The 26,279-nt window shown below is 42.5% G+C and overlaps 3 protein-coding genes across 10 annotated transcripts in view; 2 read left to right on the plus strand and 1 right to left on the minus strand.

Annotated features, from left to right (window-relative positions):
• The first annotated feature begins 7,172 nt into the window (after positions 1-7,172).
• LOC110979739 (uncharacterized) lies at positions 7,173-13,147 on the plus strand. The gene is made up of 4 exons (XM_022235787.2): positions 7,173-7,971; positions 9,424-9,573; positions 10,507-10,708; positions 11,087-13,147. Exons 1-4 carry the CDS (start codon positions 7,714-7,716, stop codon positions 11,191-11,193), a joined length of 717 nt encoding a protein of 238 aa, XP_022091479.2. The 5' UTR covers positions 7,173-7,713; the 3' UTR covers positions 11,194-13,147.
• Positions 13,148-14,688: 1,541 nt separating this feature from the next.
• Positions 14,689-20,012, plus strand: coq7 (coenzyme Q7, hydroxylase). Of its 3 annotated transcripts, none has more exons than XM_022235692.2 (6): positions 14,689-14,827; positions 16,566-16,816; positions 18,103-18,217; positions 18,458-18,542; positions 18,640-18,763; positions 19,162-20,012. In XM_022235692.2, exons 2-6 carry the CDS (start codon positions 16,580-16,582, stop codon positions 19,237-19,239), a joined length of 639 nt encoding a protein of 212 aa, XP_022091384.2. In that variant the 5' UTR covers positions 14,689-14,827; positions 16,566-16,579; the 3' UTR covers positions 19,240-20,012. The 3 variants fall into 3 exon arrangements, with proteins under 3 accessions (XP_022091384.2, XP_086994701.1, XP_086994702.1); XM_087138575.1 differs by lacking the exon at positions 14,689-14,827 and adding an exon at positions 14,906-15,015; XM_087138576.1 differs by lacking the exon at positions 14,689-14,827 and adding an exon at positions 15,123-15,245.
• The window catches only part of LOC110979680 (cytohesin-1-like), a 69,814-nt gene continuing 63,253 nt past the window's right edge, over positions 19,719-26,279 (minus strand). For all 6 annotated transcript variants that reach the window (XM_087138570.1, XM_022235689.2, XM_022235691.2 and 3 more), the window contains one exon: positions 19,719-24,664. In XM_087138570.1, coding sequence (XP_086994696.1) covers positions 24,583-24,664 — 82 coding nt within the window. In that variant the 3' untranslated portion in view covers positions 19,719-24,582. The remainder of the gene's footprint in view (positions 24,665-26,279) is intronic.

A 26,279-nucleotide genomic window follows, 5' to 3' on the forward strand; every position in this document is an offset into this window, starting at 1 on the left:
GCCGAGGAACTAACTGTGCAGAAGCTGAATTTCCTCGAGAATGCGTTCAAGAAGAGCGTAGCGGTGGTTGAGGGGTTGCAGAAAGACTGCGAGGCACTGGGACGTCGCAGAACTACGAGTGGGCAGGAACTTCCTTCGCTGTCACCAGCACGCTGTAGCTTGATCTCGTCTCGTTGCTCCACAGCCACGACCCGGTCGTCCGTCGGTTCGCGTGCCGACGGTAGCTCCGGTGGGAGGACTGGAAGCGCTTCTCCGGGCGTCAAGTTCCCCGGCATTGCCTATGCCAGCGGTGCGACGCCTGAACGCTCGCCAGGACCGGTCAGGGCGAACCAGATCTTCTCGCACAACAGACGGCTCCTGAAACGGGGGGAATCCATGCATCGGTTGGTGGAGCACAACATGGTGGAGGCTATCAGGCACGTGTCTGACCAGTTGCCGGCGAGTCTTGCCGAGAGAGACCCCAGTGACACCGCCGCGGACGGCCCGTCGACGTGGAGCTGCGTCGAGGACGAGAGGTTCATCCGCCTGCAGAGCTTGCTAGTGCCAATGTGGCGGAAAACGACCTGGGAAGAGCGAGGCAAACCAAGCGAGAACGAGAACACCAGCCTCTATTCCACCGGTACCGGTGGGCCGAAAAAGGACAACCTAGCTCAGAAAAAACGAATAAGGACAGACGCATTCGGCATCAAAATGTCTAAACATTAAGACAATAGCCAAACTGGCATTCAACGTCTTCAATAATTACGATACTAAGTTTTATTGCAGTCTTGTAGTTCAAGTGTCGAAATATGCTAAACAGTGGTAATGGTCAATAGTTTTTATTGCCCCGGACTGTCAATATTAGTTATATCAACCAAACGGACGTATATAGGGCCTAATCCGTTTCTTCATCTGTTCCTCAGTTGTTGCAACTGTGCCATACTGTACAAAAGACAGTTTGGTTTTCAATATCCATGTATCAGCAAACATTGTGCTTCCTTGGGTGTGTATGTGGGTTCCTTGTAAGATTTTAAAGTTTTGTCTTTGATGTTATTGCCCTTAAAAGATAAATGTTACGACCAGAAATTGCCAAAAAGCAGAAGTGTCTTCAAGACCAGCACGACCTGTTTGAATGGAACAAGCACTGTCAAGACGTCTTTTCACATTAGCTTAGAGTTAATGTTTGGATAACTGGGCTGAATTCTTTTCAATTGAAACAGGAACATCTACTTCTGTGTTATGGAAAATAATTAATGCTAAGTTTGCAAAACTTCCTATTGTCTCCAACTTTGTAAGCCATCTCTCTATTTTTGCAGCTGTTCAAAAATCAAAATCTCACGAGTTTTTCCGTGTGTTCGTGTAAAACCCTGAGAAGGAGGTGGTGTGTGATCCTGTTCCGAGAACAGTGTTCTTGAGTCCTGTTCCCGCCGTTCGAGCGTGAGAACAAGAAACCCGTGTCAAGAACACGCCGCCCGTACTCGACCAGATCGTCTCGATTCTGAACGGCTGGTGCTTTAATAAAGCTCTGGACTCGGAATTATAGAGGGCGATATAGATACTATATTCCCCTAATGTTGAATTAGAAGGGAGACAAATGATAATTATATGGCTACAAAAAGACTTTAGACAGTCAATTCACAAGTGGCATTCGTTGACGGGCAATTTCATATGGGTGCTCGACATGTGACATTTTTTGTCCCTGTTGGGCCTACACCTGATCGGTATAATTTGACAAGAGACATATTATTATCATTGATAGCAACTTTAAACTATTTCAATTCTTTGGCAGCTAATCCTCTTTGAAATTAAAGAATGCGTTCTAAACTTACAAAATCGTTCCCCAGACATCACAGAGACAGCACGAAGTTGGATCCCTAATTTATAGAATGACCTCAAGCGTGAAAGGCGTCTGTATTAATTTTTTTTCATTGAGCCGCATGGGGGCGCTATCACAACGCCAAACAACTTTTAGGCGGTGTGCCGGGTATTTTTCGTAGTGGGATAACTTGGGTTAGACTGGACGGAATGAGCCCCATCATTGGCAAGGGTAATTACATAGCACACACCTATTGCCACAGTTGGATAGTTTCTGTTAGAACACATTTCCAGAAGTTTACCCATCTCAGCATAATTTCACATATCGAACTGCCCTAGTGCCCTGACGATCGATTTGTTCTGAAGTCATGTGGATCCTTTCTGACAATAAAAAAGTGAATGAGATCAAATAGATTTCATAAAGTGTACATCTTGTCCCGTCGTCAGTTCAGTCCTGCGCCGCATCTGACAGAGCGTAACAGTTGACACCACCTAAGAACATAAGTGAAATCTTCAAGGACAACAGTCTCTCCTCTCCCGACACAATGACATGAGATCAACCCATCGATTGCTTCCAGTTTTCTGCTCGTGTGCTCAATTATTTATCCCAAATACCTTCTGAAATTTAGCCTTATGGAATACCATCATCTTCAGGAAAACACAGAAATGACAATGTCAAGTGACAAGGTTGAGTAGTAGAATATTTTTAAACCGGCAGATACATTCTCGGTACTGTACAATGCAAAGAATCTACAAAACACAACTGAATAGACTCAACTGGATCAAATGCAAAATGTAACATTAAGGACACTTCTTTGCAGTTTTCCATACATATTACTTTTTTAAAATTCATTCTGAGCAGATAAAAAAATCTGTTAACAATGATTGTCAGCACAGCTTCAGTATAAGTCATTCGATTTCAGATTGTGGGTACTTGAGTCCACAGATGACTGGTGAACAAACAAGGTTTTGGACGTATTATCTGTTTTATTTGGTTTCATTCTCTGACAGTCGTGTTCAGGTGCAGAGGTGAGCGAAGCCATCTTGCTAGCAAACCTCGTCCAAATTGACCCCACAGACACTATGAACTTCGCCACCAATACTTGAAAAAATCAAACAAGATGTGAACCTGATAATATCTACTGTAACTTTACACTTTACACATGCATGCCCGAAAATCAAAACCAGTGCAGTGGATGTCTATTGGCAAACACAAGCCCGAGTACACATTTCGAAGTGTGCCATAGAATAACTATCGCAAAATGCTCTCGTGAAATCACGTCAGTATTTTTTTCAAATAATTTGAAAGGGTGAGTTCCCATCCTCAGTGTGAAAAAAAATGAAAACTAACTTGGCGTTGCTGTTTCACCGACATTTGATATGAATTCGACAAACTTGATGACCAACGTAAGCACAATTTGAGTTCGGTTTAAATAACATTCGGGAGGAATATTACAAAACCTGAAGACATTTTGATTTTTTAACAGCCTCTTTTGTGGTATTCTAGCCTTTTTCAAGGAACCTGCAACGAATGTTCTCACAACATGATACATGTATGTGCAGACCTCTCCGTGTGATGTTCCTTCCGTCTTTCAGTGTTCTAAACATTTCGCCGATGGAATTCAAGACGGGAAAGACACAGGCCTATGCACGAAATATATATGGATAGGGCCTCATTAGAATCACGTTTATAAATAAATAATGTCACATAATTATGAATACACCTCATCAGTGCCTGGTGGTAATTAATTGCTTTTTATTTGACAAAGTAGGTGAAGTCTCTCCGGTGTAATTTCTTCGGATTGCAAGTCATGCCGTCCAGCCAACCTGATACGACCCAGGATCGAGTGGACTTGGCCCTCTCTGTCGTTCGGTTGATGAGCTGCTCCACGGCCATCAGGTCGGTCTTGGACCGGGTCAGCGCGAACAGCTGATCTGTGGTCCGAATGGTGTCCGTGACACCCTTGCGGTCGGCCGGGAGTTTGGCTCTCGTGTGCTGGTCTCGGTCTTTCGGGGGTTGGATCTCTACCAGGCTCCGGTCCAGGTGGACGTGCGGGAACTTGCGTTGGTAGAAGTCACCAGGGCTCCGGGTGAGGTCTGCCTTGGACCTGGGCGAGATGATGAGGCGTGTTGAGGCGCTAGGGTGGAGGTTGGATCCCCTCTTGCCGCTGATTACATCCGAGTGCGTTGACCAACGATTTCCAGTCGTGCTGGACTTGAATTTCTTGCCGGTGAAGGAGGCAGGGTTTAAGCTGGTTTTTGAGCGGGGCGTCACGAGCGATGTGGTCAGGGACAATGGTGGGTCGGTACCCTCTCGCTGCATGATCGGTGGAGATTTTCTCTCAAATGGGTGCTTGATAGACGGGATCTTCGGCAGTGCGACGGCCCTTGTCAGCAGTTGGTTGCGGTGATTTGCGGTGCCGTCACCACCAGCAAGACTGCTGATGCCTGGCAGAATTTGCCTCGGCATCTTGGACTCCCTATTCTCTTCGGCGAGTCCGTCCCCCTTCGTTGCTAACGGGGAAACCTGGAAGTTCAGTCCGGACACGATGGATCCTTCCTGGCGCAGCAGAAGCCCTAGAGAGCGGGCTTTCTGGTGGAGCTCAAATTCGCTAGGATCGCTCTGCGACATTTTGGTTCCGTGACAAGCGCGAGTCTCACAGCTATCCGGTTGCAAATGCGACGCAGCCTCCGTCCAGTCAATTAGAGGACCACTGCTAGTGACTGGATGAACACTGGTTATGCAGTACACTCCTTGGAGGCAGGCTGAGGGAGACAGCGGCATTTCCACATGATTATGTTTGGACTGGAGAACAACATCTCCTGAAAACCGTCACGCAGTCCTCTCTCGAGTCAGTCGGCTGTCATGATTTCTCTGGACAATGAAATACCTGCAGGGCGCACGTGGCGTGGTCTGTTGTGCGCGGTAGCTATGACAAAAAGTTCACTGGTGGTCGGAGCATTTTGTTCCAGGAGAAAAGGGGGATATCTGTGTACAGTGGGTACGACTGGTGAACCAAAAACAGGCCGGCCTCCCTGGCTGAAACGCCACGGTGTCACCAGTCCAAAATTGTGCGGCAGGTAATGGCTACTGATGTACCTGACTGCCAACTCCCAGCATTCACACCCCGGCCGGGTAGGGAGCAGATAAGCAAAGAAAGGCCGCAGGTGGCCAGGAAGGTTTCCATGCGAACCGCGGGTCGATACGCGAACAAACTGCCGCTGACAATTGAAGCCGTGCCGCTATCGATATTTACCGGCCATGAGCCGTGTGCCGCCTCCACTGCTTCCCACAATCTTGCGTTGGGTAAACTCGCCACTGTGTCGGGGCATCACTGGACAATCGTCTTACACAAAGCTCGGATTAAGTCATGAATAACTGACAACAGAGTCGCACACAATAATCATGATCGATTCGAAGGCCAGGTTGAGCTTGTACAAACGTTTGAACAGCCCGAAAAGTGGCCAAGCGGGTGTCAAAATAACAATTTACCGATAATTGAATTAAATTTTCAAGTTGAAGTGATATTGTGGCGACGCCTGCAATGGGAGATAAACTTTGATTAAATTGTTTACGGGATGGCGGTAAATCAGTATAAGGATTTTGCCCAACTTCAGCATATGGAAAAATCCACAAGAAAGTGTACAAGCATATACAGAATCCAAATCAAGAAAAGTTGGTCAAAGACTGGCGTTTCTTTCGATGTGAATCCAACAAACGGGTTGCCGATTCCAGTGTGCAGTCTGTTCTTACTACATGTATCACGAATGTAGATCATCCATGAAAGTATATCAAGTCATCTGGCTACAGTCGAGCCGTTCTGAAAAGGAGGGTTATGAATTAATAAAATCACAACTCACTTGAAATGAACAGAGTATGAAATCACTTGACACATAAGGTTGGACCCTCCGCGGAGAAAAAATATAATTGGGTGTCTGTACGCTTGGACGAGTTTCAATAACAATATATAGCGAATGCAGTATTATGCCGTGTGGGGTAGAAAGCACAGCGAAACTACTGTTTTGTTGGCAGCCAGAAGCCAATGATTTGTGGGACCAATCGCTGCAAGTCTGGGCAAGGTCGGGGGTCAACATTCGTGGATAATGCCTCGACCCTGAACACTGGGGTCAGGGTCATAGGGAGCCGGGATCAACTTGATCTTCACACGTCTCCCACGAAGAAGACAAAGCACGAAGTGCTGCATGGGAGAGAGCCCTCCTGCGGTCGGATTGGATCAACTGACCCATCTTGGAATGAACTCCGCGTGAACACACTTGTTATTAGGGCTGAGACCTTCAATTTGATCGAATATCCGAATATTCGGTCGAACCCACCGGCAGATTGTTGATGAACAAACTATATACAATATCAGTTGTAATAACGCAAACAATTGTAGATTATAATCAATATAATAGCTTCTCACATCTAGGAGTATCTCCAGCCACGATTTAGCAAGATTTAAGGAATGAACAATACTTCCTGCCCTGTTGAAAATTTCTATTCCTTCTTGAATTGTTTAATGTAATTTACTTTTCGAATCGTAAGATTTCTGTTGCTTTTCACATGAATCTACTTGAAACAAGCCTCCACAGCGCAATTTTTCTCATTTAAAACAAAAGAACATTTTTCATGAATTTTGCATTCGAATAATATTCAAATAAAAAAAATCGAATATTCGATAACGATTAAATATTTGGTTACTCGGATATTCGGCACAGCCCTACTTGTTACCCTACAAGTATACCATCAGTACTAACGACAATGTCAAGACAAGACAAGCATCTAAAAACAATTATCTATTTTATACATCATCCCATGACCGTCTGCCTGTCTTCTCAAATCTACTGCATCAAATATACAAAGCTAAAACCCGCCGAGTGAAACTGTTCAAAAAATCTGGTGTCGGTTTAAAATATTTGTTCTCACATATGTCATTTTATCCGTTTCCCATGACGGTGCTGCAAACTGGGTCGAGCAAGGAGCACGTCAGCTTCACCGCGCTCAGGAAACGAGCTACTAAATGTGGACTATGGCATAGTATCAACCGATGTGGCATCCAGTTTCATAGAAAGTACGCGTGTTGCACAAAAATAGCAGGTCGCCCCTTATCGTGCCGAGGCTGAATGGGCTTCTTTGTTTTGCTTTTTTTTAAATCAAGGCTGTATTGTCAAATCGTTAATTTCCGCCCCTTGCTACCATAAGTAAGTTGCAGAAACAATTTCCCATTTTGTAAAGATCGTCGATTTCTTGGTATCACGTTACTTCGAGGTTGCACCTGCAATATCCACCTGCGAGCTGCCTAAAATGGCCCGAGGATGCCATGCGCGTGGAAATAAAAGGACGCCCTCCTGTGAAAACTTTACGGCACAACCGTGGTTGTTATGGTAACCAGTAACAATCCGCGGCATTTCCAGAAAACACGTTATTTCTCCATTTATTCGCGAAAAGTTTCTGATGTTGCAATCCTTCTGCCTCATATTAATACTGTCGGACAATAATTTTTTGGGCAAATTTTAATCTTAACACATATTTGTGCATTTTCTACGGTTTATTTTTACGCGGTCTCCTGGGGCGGAGAGACACAGATTGTTTAGGGTGTTGCAGGTCACCGGTCATGCGGTACTCACACATGGTAAACATTACCGAACTTTATCTTGCACCTCTATTTACCCTTTGGATCCAGCAATAGCTTTGCCAAATAACCGCATTTCCACCGGTTTTACGCATCAAATCGTCATAAGAAATTCACCCGTAGGACATGTAAGATAGAAAAGTATTTAAATACATTATACATTCCAACAGTTCGGTGAAAAAAAAGCTTAATGTAGTGAGTGAATCAATTACGGAATTAGCCTGAGGTCAGCCTGCATTTCGCTCACTAGGCCTAGGGCCTACCTACAAGGGAACAGGTCGGGAAAATGACGAAAGAAAACGGTCAGACTCACCCAACTGGCTCCGACGTTTCACCGCAAACTCGCGCCAGAATGCGCCAGGGACACTCGGCGGGGACAATCCTGACGAACGGCTCCAAGAACATCACGGTAATCACCCCCTTCGACAAGCGGAGAGGGGAACCGGCTCTGTCGCTGCGGAAGGGAACACGGTGGATGCACCGGACCACCCTGTCGCTGGATGAGAGGGAGTGGAAAAGAGATTTCAGCACATCAGCAAAAGAGGTGAGTCTCATAATGTGATCCTGTGACTCAGTGAGGCAAAAATCCGACCTACGGACGCCACTGATTTTTCCCTGGGTTGGCCGCTGGCCATCTGAAAGCAATAAAATGTCCTAAAAAGTCAAATTTAGTAGTGAAAATATGGAAGTAGGCCTATGCCTATTCACTTAGAAAACACTTAATTTTTTTTGTTCAGAACAGTCTCCTAGGGTTTGTGCTTAGGGCGGTTAGCGGTGTATGTGGAATTCTCTTTGGCCAACATATAAAGTTTAGCTTTATAGGTCCTTTGCCCTTGAAGTCATTACCTGATTACTGAAGAAAGATATAAGGCCTAAAATAAATAAATTTACTGACCTCCAAAGTGCATTAAGTATGTACTCATGCCTAGGCTACTACAGAAGACCAAAGTAACACTCTCTGCGATATGGGTGCATGGGCAGGACTGGAATGCATTCCATGGAGGGGGGGAGTGGACAAAATATTTCACACATAGGTTCAGCAGCACTAAAGTTACCCATGGTTCCAGACACAGTGTGATATACTAGTAGGCCTCTGCCGTTGAAAGTTACGTTGACAATTAGATTTTTCCAGGTCCTTGTTTATGAAGGAAACACATAAATACCTGTTTCCTTCCTCTTCCATGGTTCATGTAAGCAGCCTATAAATAAGCCCTTGTACAGCATGGTGCTAACAGAAAAAATTTCCCCATGACAGTCAAAAGTCCATATAAAATTGTGAATACCGTTCTGCAGTGCAAGTTGGCTCTGGATTTGTTTTGTGTTGACATTCAAAACGGATAGCTGAATTCACAAGTTACTTTGATTGGTCAAAAGTTTCTTCACAGGGGAAACAAAGGAATCAAATAAAAACCACATTGATTGCATGCATTTGAGACTCAAGATTAGTAAATAACGCTACCATGCACCTTGCAAGAGGTTCGGGTCTATGAGCTCTCAAACAGCATGTACATACGGCCCATAGTCCAACCTGGTTCTGTTCAGTCCAAACACGTTTATACAAAAGTTCACCTATATACACCTTGCCTCAGATGGGAGGGCAGTCTGATACAAGCTGATAACAGTTTACAATACATTTTGTATTAATGATTGACCGCGTTGTTAGGCCCCAACTATTTGGTATCGTGGAGCAACACTGCAGTAAGGAGCCCTTCATTGGCACAAGTCACTTTAGAGGATTTTTTCATTAACTGTAAAGCTTCTTCTCCGATCGGATTGTTGCTGTTTTGAAGACTAGGCATATCGATGGTAACTAGTAGTTAATAATGAATTGGAAATGAAGTTTATTGTTTTTGATACGACTATAAATGTATAGTTTCCTACTTCCGAAGTGACTGTTAATGAGATATGAGGTTCCTCGCAGTTTTAAGTGACATTCTTGTGAAATCTGCATTCTTGTCATGACCACAATCTGCAATATTCCTTCCTCTTGGTTTAGGCCTTTGGAGGCAAGTCATCCTTGGATCCCTCACAGAGACCCACCCAGTACCCAACGCTGCACACGTCACATTTTGATATCGGCTTGAACCGACAGCAGCACTTTGCCACGCGATATGGCAGCGAGTTCATGGGACATGCAGTGGATCATGTAAGACTGTTGTTACATTAGATGAAATTTGAAGCTTTTCGTGGTGGAGGTAGCAAATAAAATGGATAGGTTTGTGGTGGCACAACGGACAGAAGATACTGTCCGAAACGTTGAGTACCGCTGGTTCTTTCCTGAACCTCACATACCCAAAAAGAGATATATCCACGGTGCTACCGCAAACCTATCTAATTTACATTCATTACATTATTAAGAAATGAGGGATGTGATTGTTGCTATGACTTTCTGTAGAAACATTATCTGAACACCTGGTTTTCTAACTGTAGATTTTGGAATCGGTACTAATTAATGAGAATCTTTTGCAGTTTCAAAGCTTCTCTGAAAGCTTGTTTTCTTTTTGAGGGTTTCTTGGGGGCAAAACTTGAGGGTACTTCTGCAGTGTGCCTATTGCTGGGAAATTTGTGCCAGGTACTGCCAACATGCCATGAAATAACGTGTGCATCAACACGACATAGTATTTCTAGTATAGTATATGATTTGCTGACATGAGGACACACAGGTTTTTCCCAGCTTCACTTTACCTGTAGTTTCCCTGGGAACAAAAGAATCTTACGTAACACCGCACAATCTGGGCTCTTTTTCCAAGGCTGCAGGCCTGGCTGAAATATATTCAGGAGTCAACGAATTTTACCTGTCAGCTTTCGAGTAATGCCCAAAGAGTCCTTCATTTTGGCATAAACGGCCATTAAATGAAATGATGAATTTTAGAAGAATTTTGAAAACAGAATATCTTGAAAAGGACCCGGCATCTTGTCTTGCTCAAGAAAAATTCACCCGGCAGCAAGTGGTTAAATTATTGATCAATGAGAGAGGCACATTTAGCCACTAAATATGTATGAAGTGTTCCAACACTTGATGATTTGTCTGCATTATAAGGTTCTAACCCCTCTCCATCGATCCTTCCTGCTGACACAGCCAAACAAGTTACACTACCCCTCCCTCGTCAACTGGTCCCACAACGTGACCGGCCAGGACATGCAGAAAGTGTTGACCAGGGACAACAACCAGCTGGATTACTGGACTTCCTACGGGAGGGTGCACTCCAAGCTGGGACTGGAGAGGGGGGAGGGAGTCCCCAGGCCAGAACAGCCCAAGCAAAAGTACGATCTTCTAACAGGTGAGAGTTTTTTTTTTCATTCAAGCCCTCAGAGTTTGTCTGATCAAGTGCATCTCAGGTTAATTCCCCCAGGTCCCCACAGTCACAGAAAATCCTGGAAAAAAAGTTGTGGAAAGTCATGGAAAAGTCATGGGGAATAACTCGATGTTTTGAACAGTGTACTCTGTCCGTCTGACATCGAATTATTACCCGGTTCTTCTCAGAACCACACATACTCAAGAAAGAGATTGATACATGATGCAACTGCAATCATTTTACTTATCTAGTTTCTTTCACCATGAAAACCTTCAATTCTTAAATATGTAAATCTGTGGACAGAATCGGTGATACACTGGTTTATAATGATGTGACGGCAATGTTCTCTTTCTTCCCTTTTAGGAAAGTGTCTTGGCCCAACAGAAGCCAAGGACCACCATCTGGTGTCTGGAAACAGAGTGCTCTATTCTGCCAGAAGGGATGCACAAGATTACTTTGTCTTAGGGTGATGTTGAAATGTTAATTCTGAATAACATTTAACTTTATAAAAAATTCACTTCAGCCTTTATGTGGTATTTTATTTAATGTAGGAATTGATTTTTATTTGGTTTTTAACTAAACTTGAAAACCAAAGAATGACTCACAACATCCCATCTATTATACTCAGCTCTATGACATGTACTTACTGAAAAACTTCTATTTAAAAACCCAGATGTCAGCATGTCATATACATGTTATTCCACAGTATTTTTCAGTTTGTCACATTTTAAGCATGCACATGTACATGCATGTCCAATGACTACCAGATAGGCCGTGCATAAATTAAATGCAAAGGACATCAGCGCTGCATTAGTACCCCACATCGTAGCAAGGTGTTGCGGTGTCTTGTGGCAGAGAAATTTGGTGTTGTAAAAGTGCTTCATTACAGCACTCATGCTGAAGTGTCTTAGTGCCCCATTTCACGGAATTTCCAGTATTTTGTGGTGCATCATGGGATATTCCAAAATTACCCTCGGGGGTTAGGGTTCGTGTTATTATTCCCTCTCCTGAACTACTCCATTTTGTATTTAAGTTGACTGTCAATCCATCACCTGTTCTCCACACCTGAACTGTTTGCCACTGCTCTGTATCAGCATATTCAAATATTGATGGAGTAAACCTGAAAATGTGGTGCACTTATTCTGTGCCATTGGCAGAGACATTGTGCCAATATTTGCTTTGGGGCTTTTTACACCTAGAGCAATCAGTCTGTCTGAGTTGAATTGCGCCCTCCATGTGAAGTGTGCTTTGTTCGTTGGTTGCTAGGCAATGCAAGTGTCTCTCCACATAGGTGTTGGTCATACACAAACATTAGTGGTGTTACCGTCACGAACGGAATTTTAGTTAGGCAAACTATGGTGATATCACTTGAGGTTTCTGTGTCAGAAGAGGATTTAGTGGAAGAGTGAAAAAAAAATCATAACATTGGTCAGGTCGACCATCCCTCAAAAACAATCCTGGGCAAGTTTTCTCATGTATCTAGGTCAACTGGAACTTGATTTGCAGTTGGAAAATTGTGAATGGTGTCCCTGATGGGTTTGACCCCATAGAAATATTTTTGGTATCGTGTAATTCAACAACCAGTATTAGACGCTACAACTGCGGTGGCACAACGCTCGTAGACGGGTGGTACTTGTGCGTTACCTGCCTGTTCAACCAATGGGGTGTCATGATTTGCCAAATGGGCGCATGCCAAACTGAAGAATGTGCCCCTGCAGTTATAGTGTCTAATGGGATTAGTCTATACGTATTAATTAATGCTTGTATTCCTCATTATGATATACTGACAAATAATAGGGGAAAATACAATCAGACTTTTGTGAAATGATGCAAGTTGCTGGTATGGTATGGTTGGCTGGTATGGTCAATGGCGTTGTGTACACCTTGGGTGGCAAATAGCCTTTTGATACTCAAGTTAAATTCTGATGGTTGTACTTAGCACATCTGAACCTCTCTGAGGTATAGTGAAGGTGGAGCATTAAGAGTTGATAATGAGGACCATGTCACTGCATCCAGAACCCACAAGTGAATTAGGTTTCATCTGGGGGTCATGCCTCATTTTTTTCTGAGCAATATATCATACGAGTCATCCTCATCAACGAATTAATATCACTGCATGTGCAAATTGTTATTATATGACAGTTTTTCACAGCTTTCTGAAGATTGTACTTTTTTTTCCTTTTTAAGGCAAAAGTATTAGCATGGTTCCAAACCACAGAACAAATGGGCACTTTTTATTGAAATAGTTCTGGCAAGTGAACCCATTTTTGTGTAAATAACCAAGATTTTTGTATTTTATTGTATCATTGAAATTTACTTGTGCGTATGTATTTCCACACATTTTCTGTCTCTATTTTTAAAAGTATTTTCGAATATTGCAGTTATGAAATATCTAATTAAAACATGTTTGTCATGTAACTGATAGTTATGTCTCAGTTTTGAAGTTTCTTTTGTCACAATTAATGCAAATTTAAAATCTACATGTTAATCACCTAATTAGGGAGTGGTTTACTAAAAAGATTCTTGCAGTTTGCTGATATTGAAAATTAGAAGCAACAAAAAGTCACTGTGCTCAATAGTTCACAAAAATAAAGGACTCCATGGCTATAAAGTGCACATCGTGCGAGAAAAAGTGACATCGAGATGGACTTAAATATGAAAGGACAATTGTAAAAGTGACGACATGAAGGTAAATATTAAATACATTGTATACAAACTCATTAAATCGCAAACTTTGAAAAGCTGAAAGTACAGCTTAGAAACTCGGCTTCAAGGCTCATGACATGCAAAATTCTCCATTTAGGCGAGCTTCCCGTGTCGTGGGCCCTAGCATGCTTACGTTTTCCAGCTGGGTTTTAAATCCAAGGCACCAGGCTATTGGAGATACATCCTCAGAGTTTCCAAGTTCTTACTGCTTCACTAAAAAGCTTACCGGTGCATTTTTAAACACTGAAACTAATATAGAAGTTTACCTTATCTCCCAAGTCAAAGTAGTTAACGCTACCTACAGTTCCCTGCTGACGAAGTCGAGTTTACTTCCAAAAGTTCTGCGCCCGCTCCTCTCATACAGCCAGTTAGCTCTTCGACAGAAGTCACACTTGCACCGCTCAAAATTGACAGGTCGAAATGAAAGTCCAGCTTCTCGACACTGCCCTGAATATGTTTGTTTCCTGAAAATGAACGCTGAAATGTCTCTTCAGACTCCTCCACGTTTGTCCGCCAAAGTTATCCACGACAGAAGACGCACTTAAGCAGTCTAGCCTGAGAAATTAGGCTCAAGAAAGCAGCCACAACTGGCAGGTTCTTCGATAATTTACAATCCACTTATACACTTGAATTGCGCGCCTGCGCTTGAGTACAGATAAGCCACACCCACAAAGTATAAAACTTTTTTTCAAAAGGAAAAGTTAACAGGCGAAACAATTTTCATTTGCCGGTATGTGAAAAGTGGAAATTGTATTTTCTCTCCAAATATATGTACCATAACCCCATAAATACCGCTGTATAATATCGTAAATAAAGATTTTCAACATGATAATAAATATTAATGAGGACTCCTTTGTTAGTTAATTAGGATGCCAGCAGACGATCGGAGGAAACGACAGTAAATTATTTTATACGGTTCAATAATCTGCCATAAATCGAATCTAAAGATTCAAATAAATGGGTATAAAATTTTAGAAAGTTTTCGTTCTAACAAACCTTGTTGTCTGTGAATGAATAGTGAAATAACATGTCAAAAACTTTTAGACCAATCTCTCGTTTTGTTATTTAGCACGATCATGTTTCGATTCGGATAAATATAAAATAACACTAAAATTTGCAGTTGATGGATGTGAGCCTTTTTGAAGTAAAAATTACCAATCTAGGATTGTTAGGGGAATTAATTATATATCTCAATGATGAAAACACTCGAATTGGGCCCATGCATGAAAGTCCCCTTATGAACTTAAGTTCAGGTGCGTTTAGAATGGTCGAGTATTAGAGCGCCCTCTAATGTTTAAGCACCAGCTTACCCAATAAATATGGCGGCGCCCAAGATTGATGTTGAATAACACTAAATATTTCAATACTCAGTCATAACGCTTTGCATTGTCAGCACAGGTAAGTAGAACAGTAACTTAAGAATGTTAGTGTCCACGAAAGTGCTTTAGAGCTAGTTCGGCAGTCAGTCAAGTTAGTCTGACACTGCCAGCATTGCGAACACTGCCGCGTGCCTTGTCGCATCATGATCATCAGATCATCGTGCAACGTCAGCTACTGAGCTAGTGCTCGCAAGTCGCATCCATATGGTTGGTAGGCTATACCATGGCTATAGGCCTACTATACATATCCATAAGTTGGACGCGGGCGCAATCGCTCGATCACGCAATTATTTTGCGCGATCAGTCGATTTGTCAATAATCTTACCACCGGCCATCGCCAATTGCCTTCCTAATTCTCTGGTGTGGGAAATTGTAATCCCGCAGGGGCATGCAACTGCTTTGGTGTTAGGGTGACGGGGTCTCAGTCTTTTTATGAGGTTTGATATTGTATTTAAACTTTGTCTTTTTATGTCTAAACTGTATGCAATATTTTTTTAAATTTTTTTAGTTATTTTTTTTAACCCTTGTAAATTTGACCTGCGAAATTATAAATGAAATGAAATAGTTTTGAAAAGGGAAGTAAAGTTGGATATTTCACACAGGATCGACCAGTCATCACTTAGAGCCATGGGATGACTGTGCAAATCGGCTGATTGCTGGAAAGAGTTGAATATCTGGCAGTGACAATCACTTGCTTAATATGATTTGAAGCCACCAGGGGAAGAGATCCATATTCAGACTAATTTTCTCTGCAGTGGTTTATCAGCCATCAGAAAGTGACGAAATGTCCTGAAATGTCAAATCTAGCTGGGAAATATTGAAGCATTTCCTTAGAAAGCACTTGGGTTTTTTTCGTATCAGTCTAATTTGGTTTGTGCACAGGGACCTACCCCAGAACTGTGGGGTCTGAGGTCCGCCCCACTCCCATGTGTACCCCACAGTTCTGGGGGGTACACAGGGACCCCTCGGTGTCACATGATGCATGATGTCCATGTATGGAACTCTTTTCCCAGTACCAAACTGCTTAAAAAGAGTAAATCTAACATCTGATGATGAAACACAGGGCAAAACCCGTTATATATAATTAACATCTCCCCAACGCAAAAATACATCTTGAAAATAGTTCGCGGTACCCGCTGCTTCATTTGACTTGGACCGGCCAGCCAACCCAGGAAAGCTCTGTGGTCGAGTGGTTAAGACATCTGCACTAGTAAGCAGGAGTTCATGGGTTCGAGTCCCACCCGAGTAAGCTTGTAAGGTTTTTTCGCAAGCTCTCGGACAAGCACTGAGCATACAGTGCTTATTAATATACGTTGGGCAAGGGCAAAACCCGTTATATGTAATTCTATAGTGGTGGTAAGATATCTGGATATAAAACTCTTTTTCTGATTCTTGTTTTCCCTTGAAAAAATCCTCCAGAGTTATGGATCACAAGAAGAAATTTGAAATAGGGTCTATCCAGTAATTTAAATTTGGATTTTTATTTTAATCATGGAAAGATAATAGACTATTTCAACTTTTTTTGAGAAGGGAAGAAACATTTGCCATCAACCATTCTGGCCCATATATGGAACTCTTTCCAACAATTTCTTTCCTCAAAGAACGCCTCCAGATACTTCAACGTTTGTCCTCATGAATTTGCGTTCGCATTCACTCTGCTCGTACAAGAACATACTTAGCTGATATTATTTTCACCCCACTTCAACGCTAACCAAACTTGCTCATGAACCGTTCTTTTTTGGGTCAAATTCCTGCAGTTTCACCAGTAATCATGCAAGCATCCCAAGCACGCTCTCTGACCTGTCTCGTCTGCCGCACCCACCGCTATGCAGCACAGGCTATCCGACGATCCCCCCTCTTGGCACGCCACGCAAGCTCGGAGGCGAGGCGTCAAGCCATGATTGACAGGATAATCCGCGTGGATCACGCAGGGGAAGTCGGGGCTGATAGGATCTATGCCGGGCAGATGGCAATACTGGGAAAGACCTCTGTTGGGTCAGTCATTCAGGTAAACCAGAGAAGGCATGCTGTACGCGCACAAGCTTCATTTCAGGGGAAGTAACATTGCTTGTTAACCCTAACCCTCCAAATCCTCCAGAATCCTTTTCTGCAAAGTGGAGGAATTTGGAGGATTCAGGATGTATGGCAGAAGTACATGGCTGATTTCGAAGGATGCCATACGTGAAGGTCGTGGATTAGACCTTATGTTGTTTGTGGTTAGTCAAGCACAAATGCAGCCCGATATTTCTTTTGATCAACTGCACTGCTCAAGAGTGCCATTCGCACTGCCTCAACATAATGACAGGAATTGCCGGAGGATTTCGAAGGATTTGGGCAATTAGGCACTTTTTCATTTTCAAGAAATTTCGGAGGATCCTGGAGGATTTGGGCTGAATGCAATTTTTTCATGTTGAAAATCAGAGGATTTCTGATGATTCAGGATGGTTCCTAGTAAAAAGGCCGAGGGGGTTAGGGTTAAAGCATCAGTTTAACCACAAACGAAAACTAGCCAAGTTCACTCGTAAATCCTCCTTTCCTGAACCATCCATGTTCCCAGTCTACCGTAGCACAATGTGGCTTGTAGTTTATCTGAGAATACTGACTAGTTGACGCTACTCAAGCTCCTGTGACTTGAGGCGTTGTGACCAAAGTTCAATGTTGTGATAAACTTCAGCCACCCAGCTGGATTCTGGGCAACGTGGATGGCCTGGTTGTGTTGAAGGCCAATGGTGTGAAGGTTGTCCTTGACTTGGGTGATGTAGGTGCTGGCGAAGGCCGCCTCCTTGGCAAAAGGGTTCTGATGGTTGGTTATGTGGGTCCAAGAAGACACAATGTAATTCAATGGAATATAAGCATTACTACATGTATATTTATAACTGGGTAAGTTCGGTCAGCGACATATTGTTATTCCCAATAGTTGATTTTGACTGGTAACCTATGCATGAAATATACACCGGGTACCAGGCAAAATCGACCAGTGGTTAACAAATTGTCACTGATCGAACTTGCTCACTTGTTTAAGGTGGTGGTCTCGTGTGTCAATTGTGTATGTTTTGGCCAAACCCTCTCAAATCCTTCAAAACCCACCAGGTTTGGTGAGTATTTTTTGCAGCTACACTAACAAAGGCACAGCTCAGCTACAGTACTTTTACACGGGGCAGGATGACCTTTGGAAATAGAAGCGCAGAAAGTATGCCACTAAGTTACTGCAAAGAGGTGGGAAGATGGAGCAGTTTTTTAGCAAAAATGTGCCTGGAAACTTGTTTACAAACTTTCTTTCCTGATTGTTGTCAGGAAATGTGGGATCAAGAGAAACACCACAGGGAGACGTTTGAACGATTGGTTCCCGAACGCAGGGTCCGACCAACGGTGCTGCTTCCTGTGTGGAACATTGCGGGCTTCGTCCTTGGTAGGAAAGAATTTGCATACTAAGCTCTGTGACAGGATGAACTAAATTGAAATGTTAGGTATTTTTTGTCTTGCTGAAGTAATAATAACCTAACATATATTTCAATTTTTAAATTAACATTTCTGGGCCTTACAGTGGTTTTTGGGAGGTCGTTTTGGAATTGTCAGTCTTTTTGAAATTGTTAACAACTTTTAGACTTAATTCCAGCGGAAAATTTATTCTTCCACGTCGTACATCCAGGTGCCAGTACCGCATTGCTGGGCAAGGAAGGTGCAATGGCTTGTACAGTGGCTGTAGAGGAGTCTATAGGGGAACATTACAACAGGTAAATCTTAGATTCTGAGCTGTTTAATTTAAAAAGAGTTTTTAAAGTGAACAATGTGAGGTAATCAGCAAGTGTGTTTCAAATTGATGAACCTCAGTCAAATCAGGGAACTTCTGGAGGATGATCCAGAAGAGCATGCCGAGCTGCTGAAGGTCATCAAGGAGTTCCGAGACGAGGAGCTGGAGCATCTAGACAAAGGGCTGGAGCATGACGCAGAGCAGGTCAGTCTGTAGGCCGGGTGTGGTTAGTGTGTGGGTACGGGTGTGGTCATGGTGGGGTATGGGTGTGGTCATGGTGGGGTATGGGTGTAGTTAGAATGGGGGTATGGGTGTGGTCAGGGTGGGCAAGGGTTGTGGTCGGAATGGGGTATGGATGTGATCAGAGTGGGTATTGGTGTGGTCAGGGTGGAGTGTGGTCAGGATGGGCCAGTGGTTGTCAGGAGTGCTATTGGTGTGGTCAGAGTGGGTGTAAGGGTGTGGTCAGGCTGGGGGGCAGGGATGTGGTAGTGGGCATGGGTGGATCAGGTGATGTATGGTGATTGCAAAATATAGTGGAATTAATGTAAATACCTGTGTAACTTTTGTCCAGTTTATTTGTCCTTTTGATTTGACTTACCCAGGCACCGATGTACTCAGCATTGTCCAATGTCATCAAGGCTGGTTGCTCTGCTGCTATCTGGCTATCAGAAAGAATATGAAGGCCGCATCACATATAGGGCGCCCTCTGTTGGTGAAAGTTTGGGACATGCAACTGCTCGTTATTCCAACCGAGACAAAGCCCACCTGGAAAAAAAAAACAATATGGAAATGGCAAAAATGTTGGCCGTCACTTGCTAGGCGTGTGATTACGCACCGCAGAAACACTGTGCCACGGTTTGTGCCATTCTGAGTGTCCTTATTTACAAGCTGTGCTGGGACACTTGTGCACGTGTATGGCGTTAGAATGGATAACTACTGGAGAGTGCTTTTCTCAAGTTGACTCTGAAGATAACAAGGCAAACATTTGAAGGCCCAGTCACTTGTGACTTGTTTGCATTTTGTAAACGCATTGAAATACCTCCTACATGACAGTGACCCTTATTCTCTCATTTTAGTTTGTACCGGCTCCTGATAGGCTGAGGCCACCCTTAGTTTCAGTCACCATGGCAACCATACAAAATAAACATTAAGACCACACTTTTTATTTATGTACAGAAGTTTATTTATATCGTTTTTTTCCCTTCCATTGTAAAAGATGATCAGTATGGACTGTGTACGCAAGTTGGCTTACAAAACTACAGTGGAAACTACTGAAGAATTCTCATTGCAACCGATTCAGGTTTTAATCATTCTCAAATAACGAGATGGCGAGTGGTATAAGCTTTTTAACCATGCGTACACAAACCAATAGATAGAATTGATGAGCACAAGTTAACTTGTTTTTAGCCAACATAGTTTTAAGAGGAATAAAGTTGAAGCAAATGTCGGCCAATTTTGAGGGGGAAAAAAAAGGAAGTTTGTGATGTACACCGATTCTTTGAGATAAAACAGAAAAAGTTCACTAAATATGAAGTATACAAACAGTTAAAGTACCATCACCAAGCTGTTTTATGTCAAGATAATAGCTTTGGGCAATACACACTAAGCACATCTGCTGAGTGGCCCCGCTAACATAAACAGAATACGGACCTGTCAACATTGCTGTACTCTTTCCTGAGGTCTGGCAGTACCACACGATAGATTAAAAAGTATTTAAATGAGCCTTCAGTTCATTCAAAATTTTAATCTATCGTGTGGTAATGCCTTATTTCAGGAAGGAGTACGGCAGGTTGGCAGATCTGAGAATATACACATTGATTCAAGCCAGTTAAAATATACTCGGCAATGACCCAAGTCACAAGTCAGCATTCATTTTAGTCCGTCATTTTCATTATTATAATGTACACAATCACCCTACCATTTAGTCTACCTCAAAATCATCCAAGTTGCCCAATTACAGGATTTAAAAAAGGCCAGTGTGATAGAGCTGAAGTTGAATTTCCTCTTTCCCAGGTACAAGGTAACTGATAAAACACCAAGACATCGCCCGAGAATCTGGCTTTTTGAAAACTGGTAAAAAAGCTATGTGTTGAGAGAAAGTATTTTAGATTTAATTATTTGCAAAACGAGCTGAAATCGCATTCAAGTCCTATTGGAACCTTGTTCGATCACATATCCAACTACACACGTTCCTACCCACTTAAAGTACTCAGTCAACACTACTTAAGTGCTACATGTATATGAGGGTACTGCACTCGTATCTAAATTTTGCTCTGGAAAAACGCTCATCTCAGGATTTAACACAGCAAGGAGGACTCCGTAACTGTGATCGCCTCTTATTACTAAGCCAGAAACCTTCAAACAAGGAACAACTTCAGAACTTGGCACACGACAAAGTCTACAGTTCTAATTTCTATGCACAGCCTTCTGGCTTGGTTCATGCACGGGAAAATCAGAGAAAAACTGCACTGGGTTCTACCTGTCATGCCAAGATTCTTCAGCGACTTAAAAATACTGCTCCCAAAACAAAAGATCTAACGAGAGAAAAGTCGGTGTACAAAAGAATAATGTCCACTTATGGCAGGGTACTTGTCTACATGTACACGCACATCTGTCAATGTGCTCAGTCACTAAGACGCAAAGCAACAAGTGCGGCACACCCCTGGTGCCAAGTTAGGATGGAACATGCTGCATGGAAGGAATCTAATGGTGTTCCGTTACCCATTAAAACTGGTGCTGCATGCAATTTAGACTCACTGACCACACTGTGCGTGACTTAGTTCACAGAAAATGACAGCTATGCTGCAGAAGGATAAAAGAGAGAAAATATTACAGGAGGCTAAATTTCATAGGACACCAGCAATGCCTTTTAGTTCAACATGTTTTTCAACAGAGTTTTTTAAAGGTGTTCGTCTCAATGACAAAAAAATGAGGCCTCATTAAATAAATGAACTACAGTTGTTTCCTCTTTTTTGTGCATTGCATATTTATATATCTGGCTGCCTGCAGCCTCCATCCAGAATTTTCTGCCATCCTGTGGCTTTACAATTTTTATTTTACTCCTACAAGATAGTTGTAAATACGGTTATACACATACTGAGTACATCTGTTCCATAGTACCCAATGGAACCTTGGTGTGGTTGAAAGAGAGGCTGCACTGGCAAGCAGCGATCACTTCAACTGAATCTGATTAGCATCTGATTAGCAATCCATGTAATATGTGGCTTGGCAAATATATAGTATCACTTTGAAGAAAGAGCTGTGTTTGTTTGCTGTGGCTACAAATAACATGCGAGGCAATGAGAACAACAGGCCAAGCTGTAGCCACTTCCCATAGATGGCTGTGCCAGTCCCAGCCATATATGATTCCAACACAGCCAAATTTGATTTTTTTTGCAAGTGCAACCTCACTCTGATCCAATGTAGCCATTCCTTAATAAGAGCCACCTGGTGCAGCTAGGGATCCTAATGGATCTGTGCCTTGTTTGTTGAGGGCTCTAGGCTGTGTCTTCAGCCACACAGCCAATAAATAAGTCTTGCAAGATTAACTTGAATAAAATCTGGTACACCGAGTTACCTGATTGCACATCAACATAACAATATGAATTCTCCAGACTAAAGACACTGCTGCTATGTACCTCGTAATTTGGGGCAAGCTTTTGCATAGCAACTACCATCTCCATGCCCTTCTTATCCATAGCAAACAGTATATTGGTGCAAGAAGACTCCTACGTAACTAAGGAAAAGCTTGCCCCGAATCACAAGGTACAGCAACAACGACTTTAGTATGGAGAATCTGAATTGTGACATTCACCTGAATTTAAAGAACTCAGTTTACCAGATTTTTTTCTCTAGTTTAACTCGCAAAAGGCTAATTGAGGCATTCAACACATTAAAAGAGTAACACCTTCACCACTTGTAACCTACTTTTTTTTTTGCCAATACAAGATCCCAATCATGTAAATTACAAAGAGCCTTCACCACAACAATGTGGGGCACAAATATCAGACTCAAAACTCCATCTACACTAACATTAACTAATCCCCCCCAAAAAAAAATTCAACTGAAAATTTCAGTTAAATATATTTTTTATCATGTACATGAACTTGCTCCTGGCTATGTACAACTCTACAGACATATACTTTTTGTTGGTTAAAGTGAAAGTAGGCCTACATGTGTTACACTCTTTCCTTTGATAGTGTTATACAGAAACATTAAAACAGGGACATCTTAAACCGAGCCTGCCCCTCAAAACAAGTTCATGAGGACAGTTTTGAAGCATAATTTCAATCCTCTCAGCGAGTCTGAGTTGCTTAATAAATAAAACCAAAATGCTTACATTATTTATCAAGTGATTACTTTCATCAAGTCCTGGTAGGTTAAGTGTTTTTCCCACGGATCTTCCTTGACCAATTTGTACAATTTGGCTACAAATATTGTACATCAAAGGAGGATATAGCCCTTCAGATGACTACAAACGCACCTGTTTACTTATCATCCAAATAAATATCCACAAAATATCTAAGACGGTACAAAGCTATATCATTCGTGAAAAAAAAATCACTTAAAGATGCAATTGGTATGATACAAAATAATGCATAAAACACAGCTGAGAACTTGTCATATAAGAATGCTCTTCCTAAATTAGTGTTAGGTATTTGATGAGCCCTCCCCGGAAGAAAGTCCCATTTTCTCATGACATATTCACAACGCACAAGCATTTATATCTGCTATAAGACAAATGAAAGTTTTTTAAGTGATATAGTAATTTACAGTTTTTCTTTTTACACGGTTTCAGCAACATATGGAACATAGTATTTAACAAAGAAACGGAAGCTCACAATTGTGCTGTGATTTGTCAAACTTTTAGCTTTTTGTAGGAGGAATTACCCCCCCAAAAGCAAACAACCATTTCAAGCCTTTTTCTTTCATTTTTTTTCTTAAAATCAACTAGTATTTCTTGTTGGCCTTAATTTTATTATAATTTAACTGAAACTTGAAATATACAAATACAGCAAAGGGATATATACATGTATATGTGTATCCCTATTGTTGAACTAGGTAACGTCAACATGCTCCTTAAAGAGATTAAAATTTGGAGACAATGAAAAAAAACCAAAAAAACCAAAACAGGATTTTCTTTCAAAAGTCTGCTAACAGAAATACGACACAGAACTTCACTGTGGCCATTATTGTGGAATTTGCTATAACATTTTCAGTGTCAATTAGATATTTCCCTGAGGCCCAATTGGTGTATTTTGCCCAACTGAGACTCTCATAAAAAACTGAGCAGTCTTTACTGCTGCTTTGGTGTAACCTGAATTGTCAGCAGTGGACTCTCAGGACAAAGTCAGACTCATTGTGGATTAATGGGGCAGCTCTTATTTCTATACTGGTCCCTGTATTCTATTTTGAATGGCTAGTTATACGAACGAATGATCTGGCACCCTAGTTTTCCTAGTAAAATTACGATGATTCCCCTAAGTGAATGGATTAAAAGTGCATGCCGACCAGCCCTTCATGCAACCATGATGAAGCCACAAAATTGCAGGCTGCATCCAAACAGTACGACTGTGGCTTAAACACACACATGAAGCAAGACGCTGACACCCACAGCTGAGTTACTGCCAGCCCTAGCAAATGTAGACACGGCTTCGTGTGGGCAAATGCATCATTTTCCTTACGGCCTTTGACACTATGTCACCTTTTGTCCGTATCCACCCTGCATGTGTACAGGCACTGCTTTTCCCACGTACAGGAAAGGTAGGGTCAGCTACCCGCCTGCCTGTCCTCGGATAGGATGAGGACAGGTCTCCAGTCTACTCTATTGCAAGGCTGCAAAAGCGCCCTCTTTGATGTGCACACTCAGTCCACAACATTGATAATTACAGCAGCGAGGTGCAGCATTTTTTTCCGAATCACCATGGGGCTTGGTGGATAATTTCTGTTGGAGTTTCTGGTCGCTGAGATATGTAATGTACTTGTGAAGACGTGCCAGGCATGGTCCACTTTTTTCCAGAGTTCTATGAGTCCTTTATGTTGGATGAAGCCTTCTTCTTTCTGGCTGCCAGCATGTCGTAGAAGGGGTCCTTGCTGATGCTGGCCCTGAAGACGAACCAAAAAAATTAAACCAGTGGAGTGAAAGTCTTACCATAGCAACATCACACTATCTCCTTGTACGGGTAACGCCTTCCATTAGAAAAAGTGCATTTTGTAGGTTTTTGTTTTTGGCCAACACTGACTTTTGCTAAGGGGAAGAAAAACATGTGACTTGTCACTGTTTGTTCAGAGCATGTAATTACTGCATTTCCTCAAAACACTGCCTTTTCTTCGTGAAAATGGAATGCGGGTGGGCATTCCCAAGTAACACGAAGGACGGTGTTGTAGTCGAGTCCATCAGGAGTCCTTTCATGAGTCCACTCACAAGTGACAGGGTGAACAATGGCAGGGGAATGGCTTTGTAGACATTTGAATAGCCTGTGAATTGGCTTAAGACTGGATGGCCTGTGATGAACTCGCAGGGACTTGTGACGGACTCGACAACAACACCGACAGAGGATATGTTTGAAGTGTTCTGTTACCCTGTGACTGGCAGAAATGACACCGTGGGCCTCAAACTTTACAGAAAATCCTTGCATCAGGGTCATGAAATGTTCTAATACTGGGATTGTCCAACTACATTATGTCACAGTTCACATGCACATCCCGGGTGATGTTGAGCTCATCTCACTTTGTAAATTGAACGCAGCAGGTAAACTGCAAATGTCCTTTAAGCGAGACCCTTTTAACTCAACCGACAGATCTGTGCCAGATTACGATCTGGACTGCAGCACAGGAAGTGCAATCTGATTCCATGCCTCAAAACCTGCCATCTCATCTGATTGTTTGCATGCCTCTGCCCCCCTACATTAGGGAGCTCGGATCCGCCCCTCCAGCTAGCAACAGGAAATTAGACTAGCCGCTGGTCATTTGAGCAATTTGGTGCCAAATCCCCCAAGCCCTGAGTTTGCATTCACGGCTTTGGGGAGGGGACGTGAGATCGACATCGCGGCAAAAACGGTTACGCTGGGCGGCTCCTAGCAGCACAGGGAGACACTGATTGAGAAATGGGGCGACTGTAAGCCCTCGAGGTTCAACACTGCACAGTGTGGTAGAATTATGTTCTAGTGGGATCAGACTTGCTGAGTGTCAGGTCCTGACACGTGAAAGCCCTGAATTCAACTCCTGCTACCGCTGACAATGAATAACTTTGGCCACGATAAGGGTCTACACCTGGGCAAAAGCTGGGCACAGAGCTCAATATTTTTTAACATCATTACCTGAAAACCTCTTAATATCGACAAGAATATAATATCAAATCAGTGCTCTGAAATATGTGATTGCCGAGCTTTCGGTAACTGAGTACCTTCTTCAGGGCAAGCAGATTTAGATCCAGTTACTGAAAGCTCGGCAATCACATATTTCAGAGCACTGATTTGATATTATATTCTTGTCGATATTCTGATCACAGTGCTCCGCAGCCCTTTCATATTTCTTTAAAACCTCTCTTTGTTTCAAATTCTGACATCCTTCTGAAAAGACGACAAAGTGATCCTTTAATCAAAACTCCTTCGCAAATGTTGCTGATAAAAAAATTTGAAAACACATTTCATGAATCTCAATGATGCCTTAAACATAACTCCAGCTTCATTTTAATTCACTGAGTGCAGCATAGCAGGGT

Source organism: Acanthaster planci, linkage group LG07 (assembly GCF_054643075.1).
Source record: "Acanthaster planci isolate LZ-2023a linkage group LG07, COTS_SCS, whole genome shotgun sequence".
NCBI lineage: Eukaryota > Metazoa > Echinodermata > Asteroidea > Valvatida > Acanthasteridae > Acanthaster > Acanthaster planci.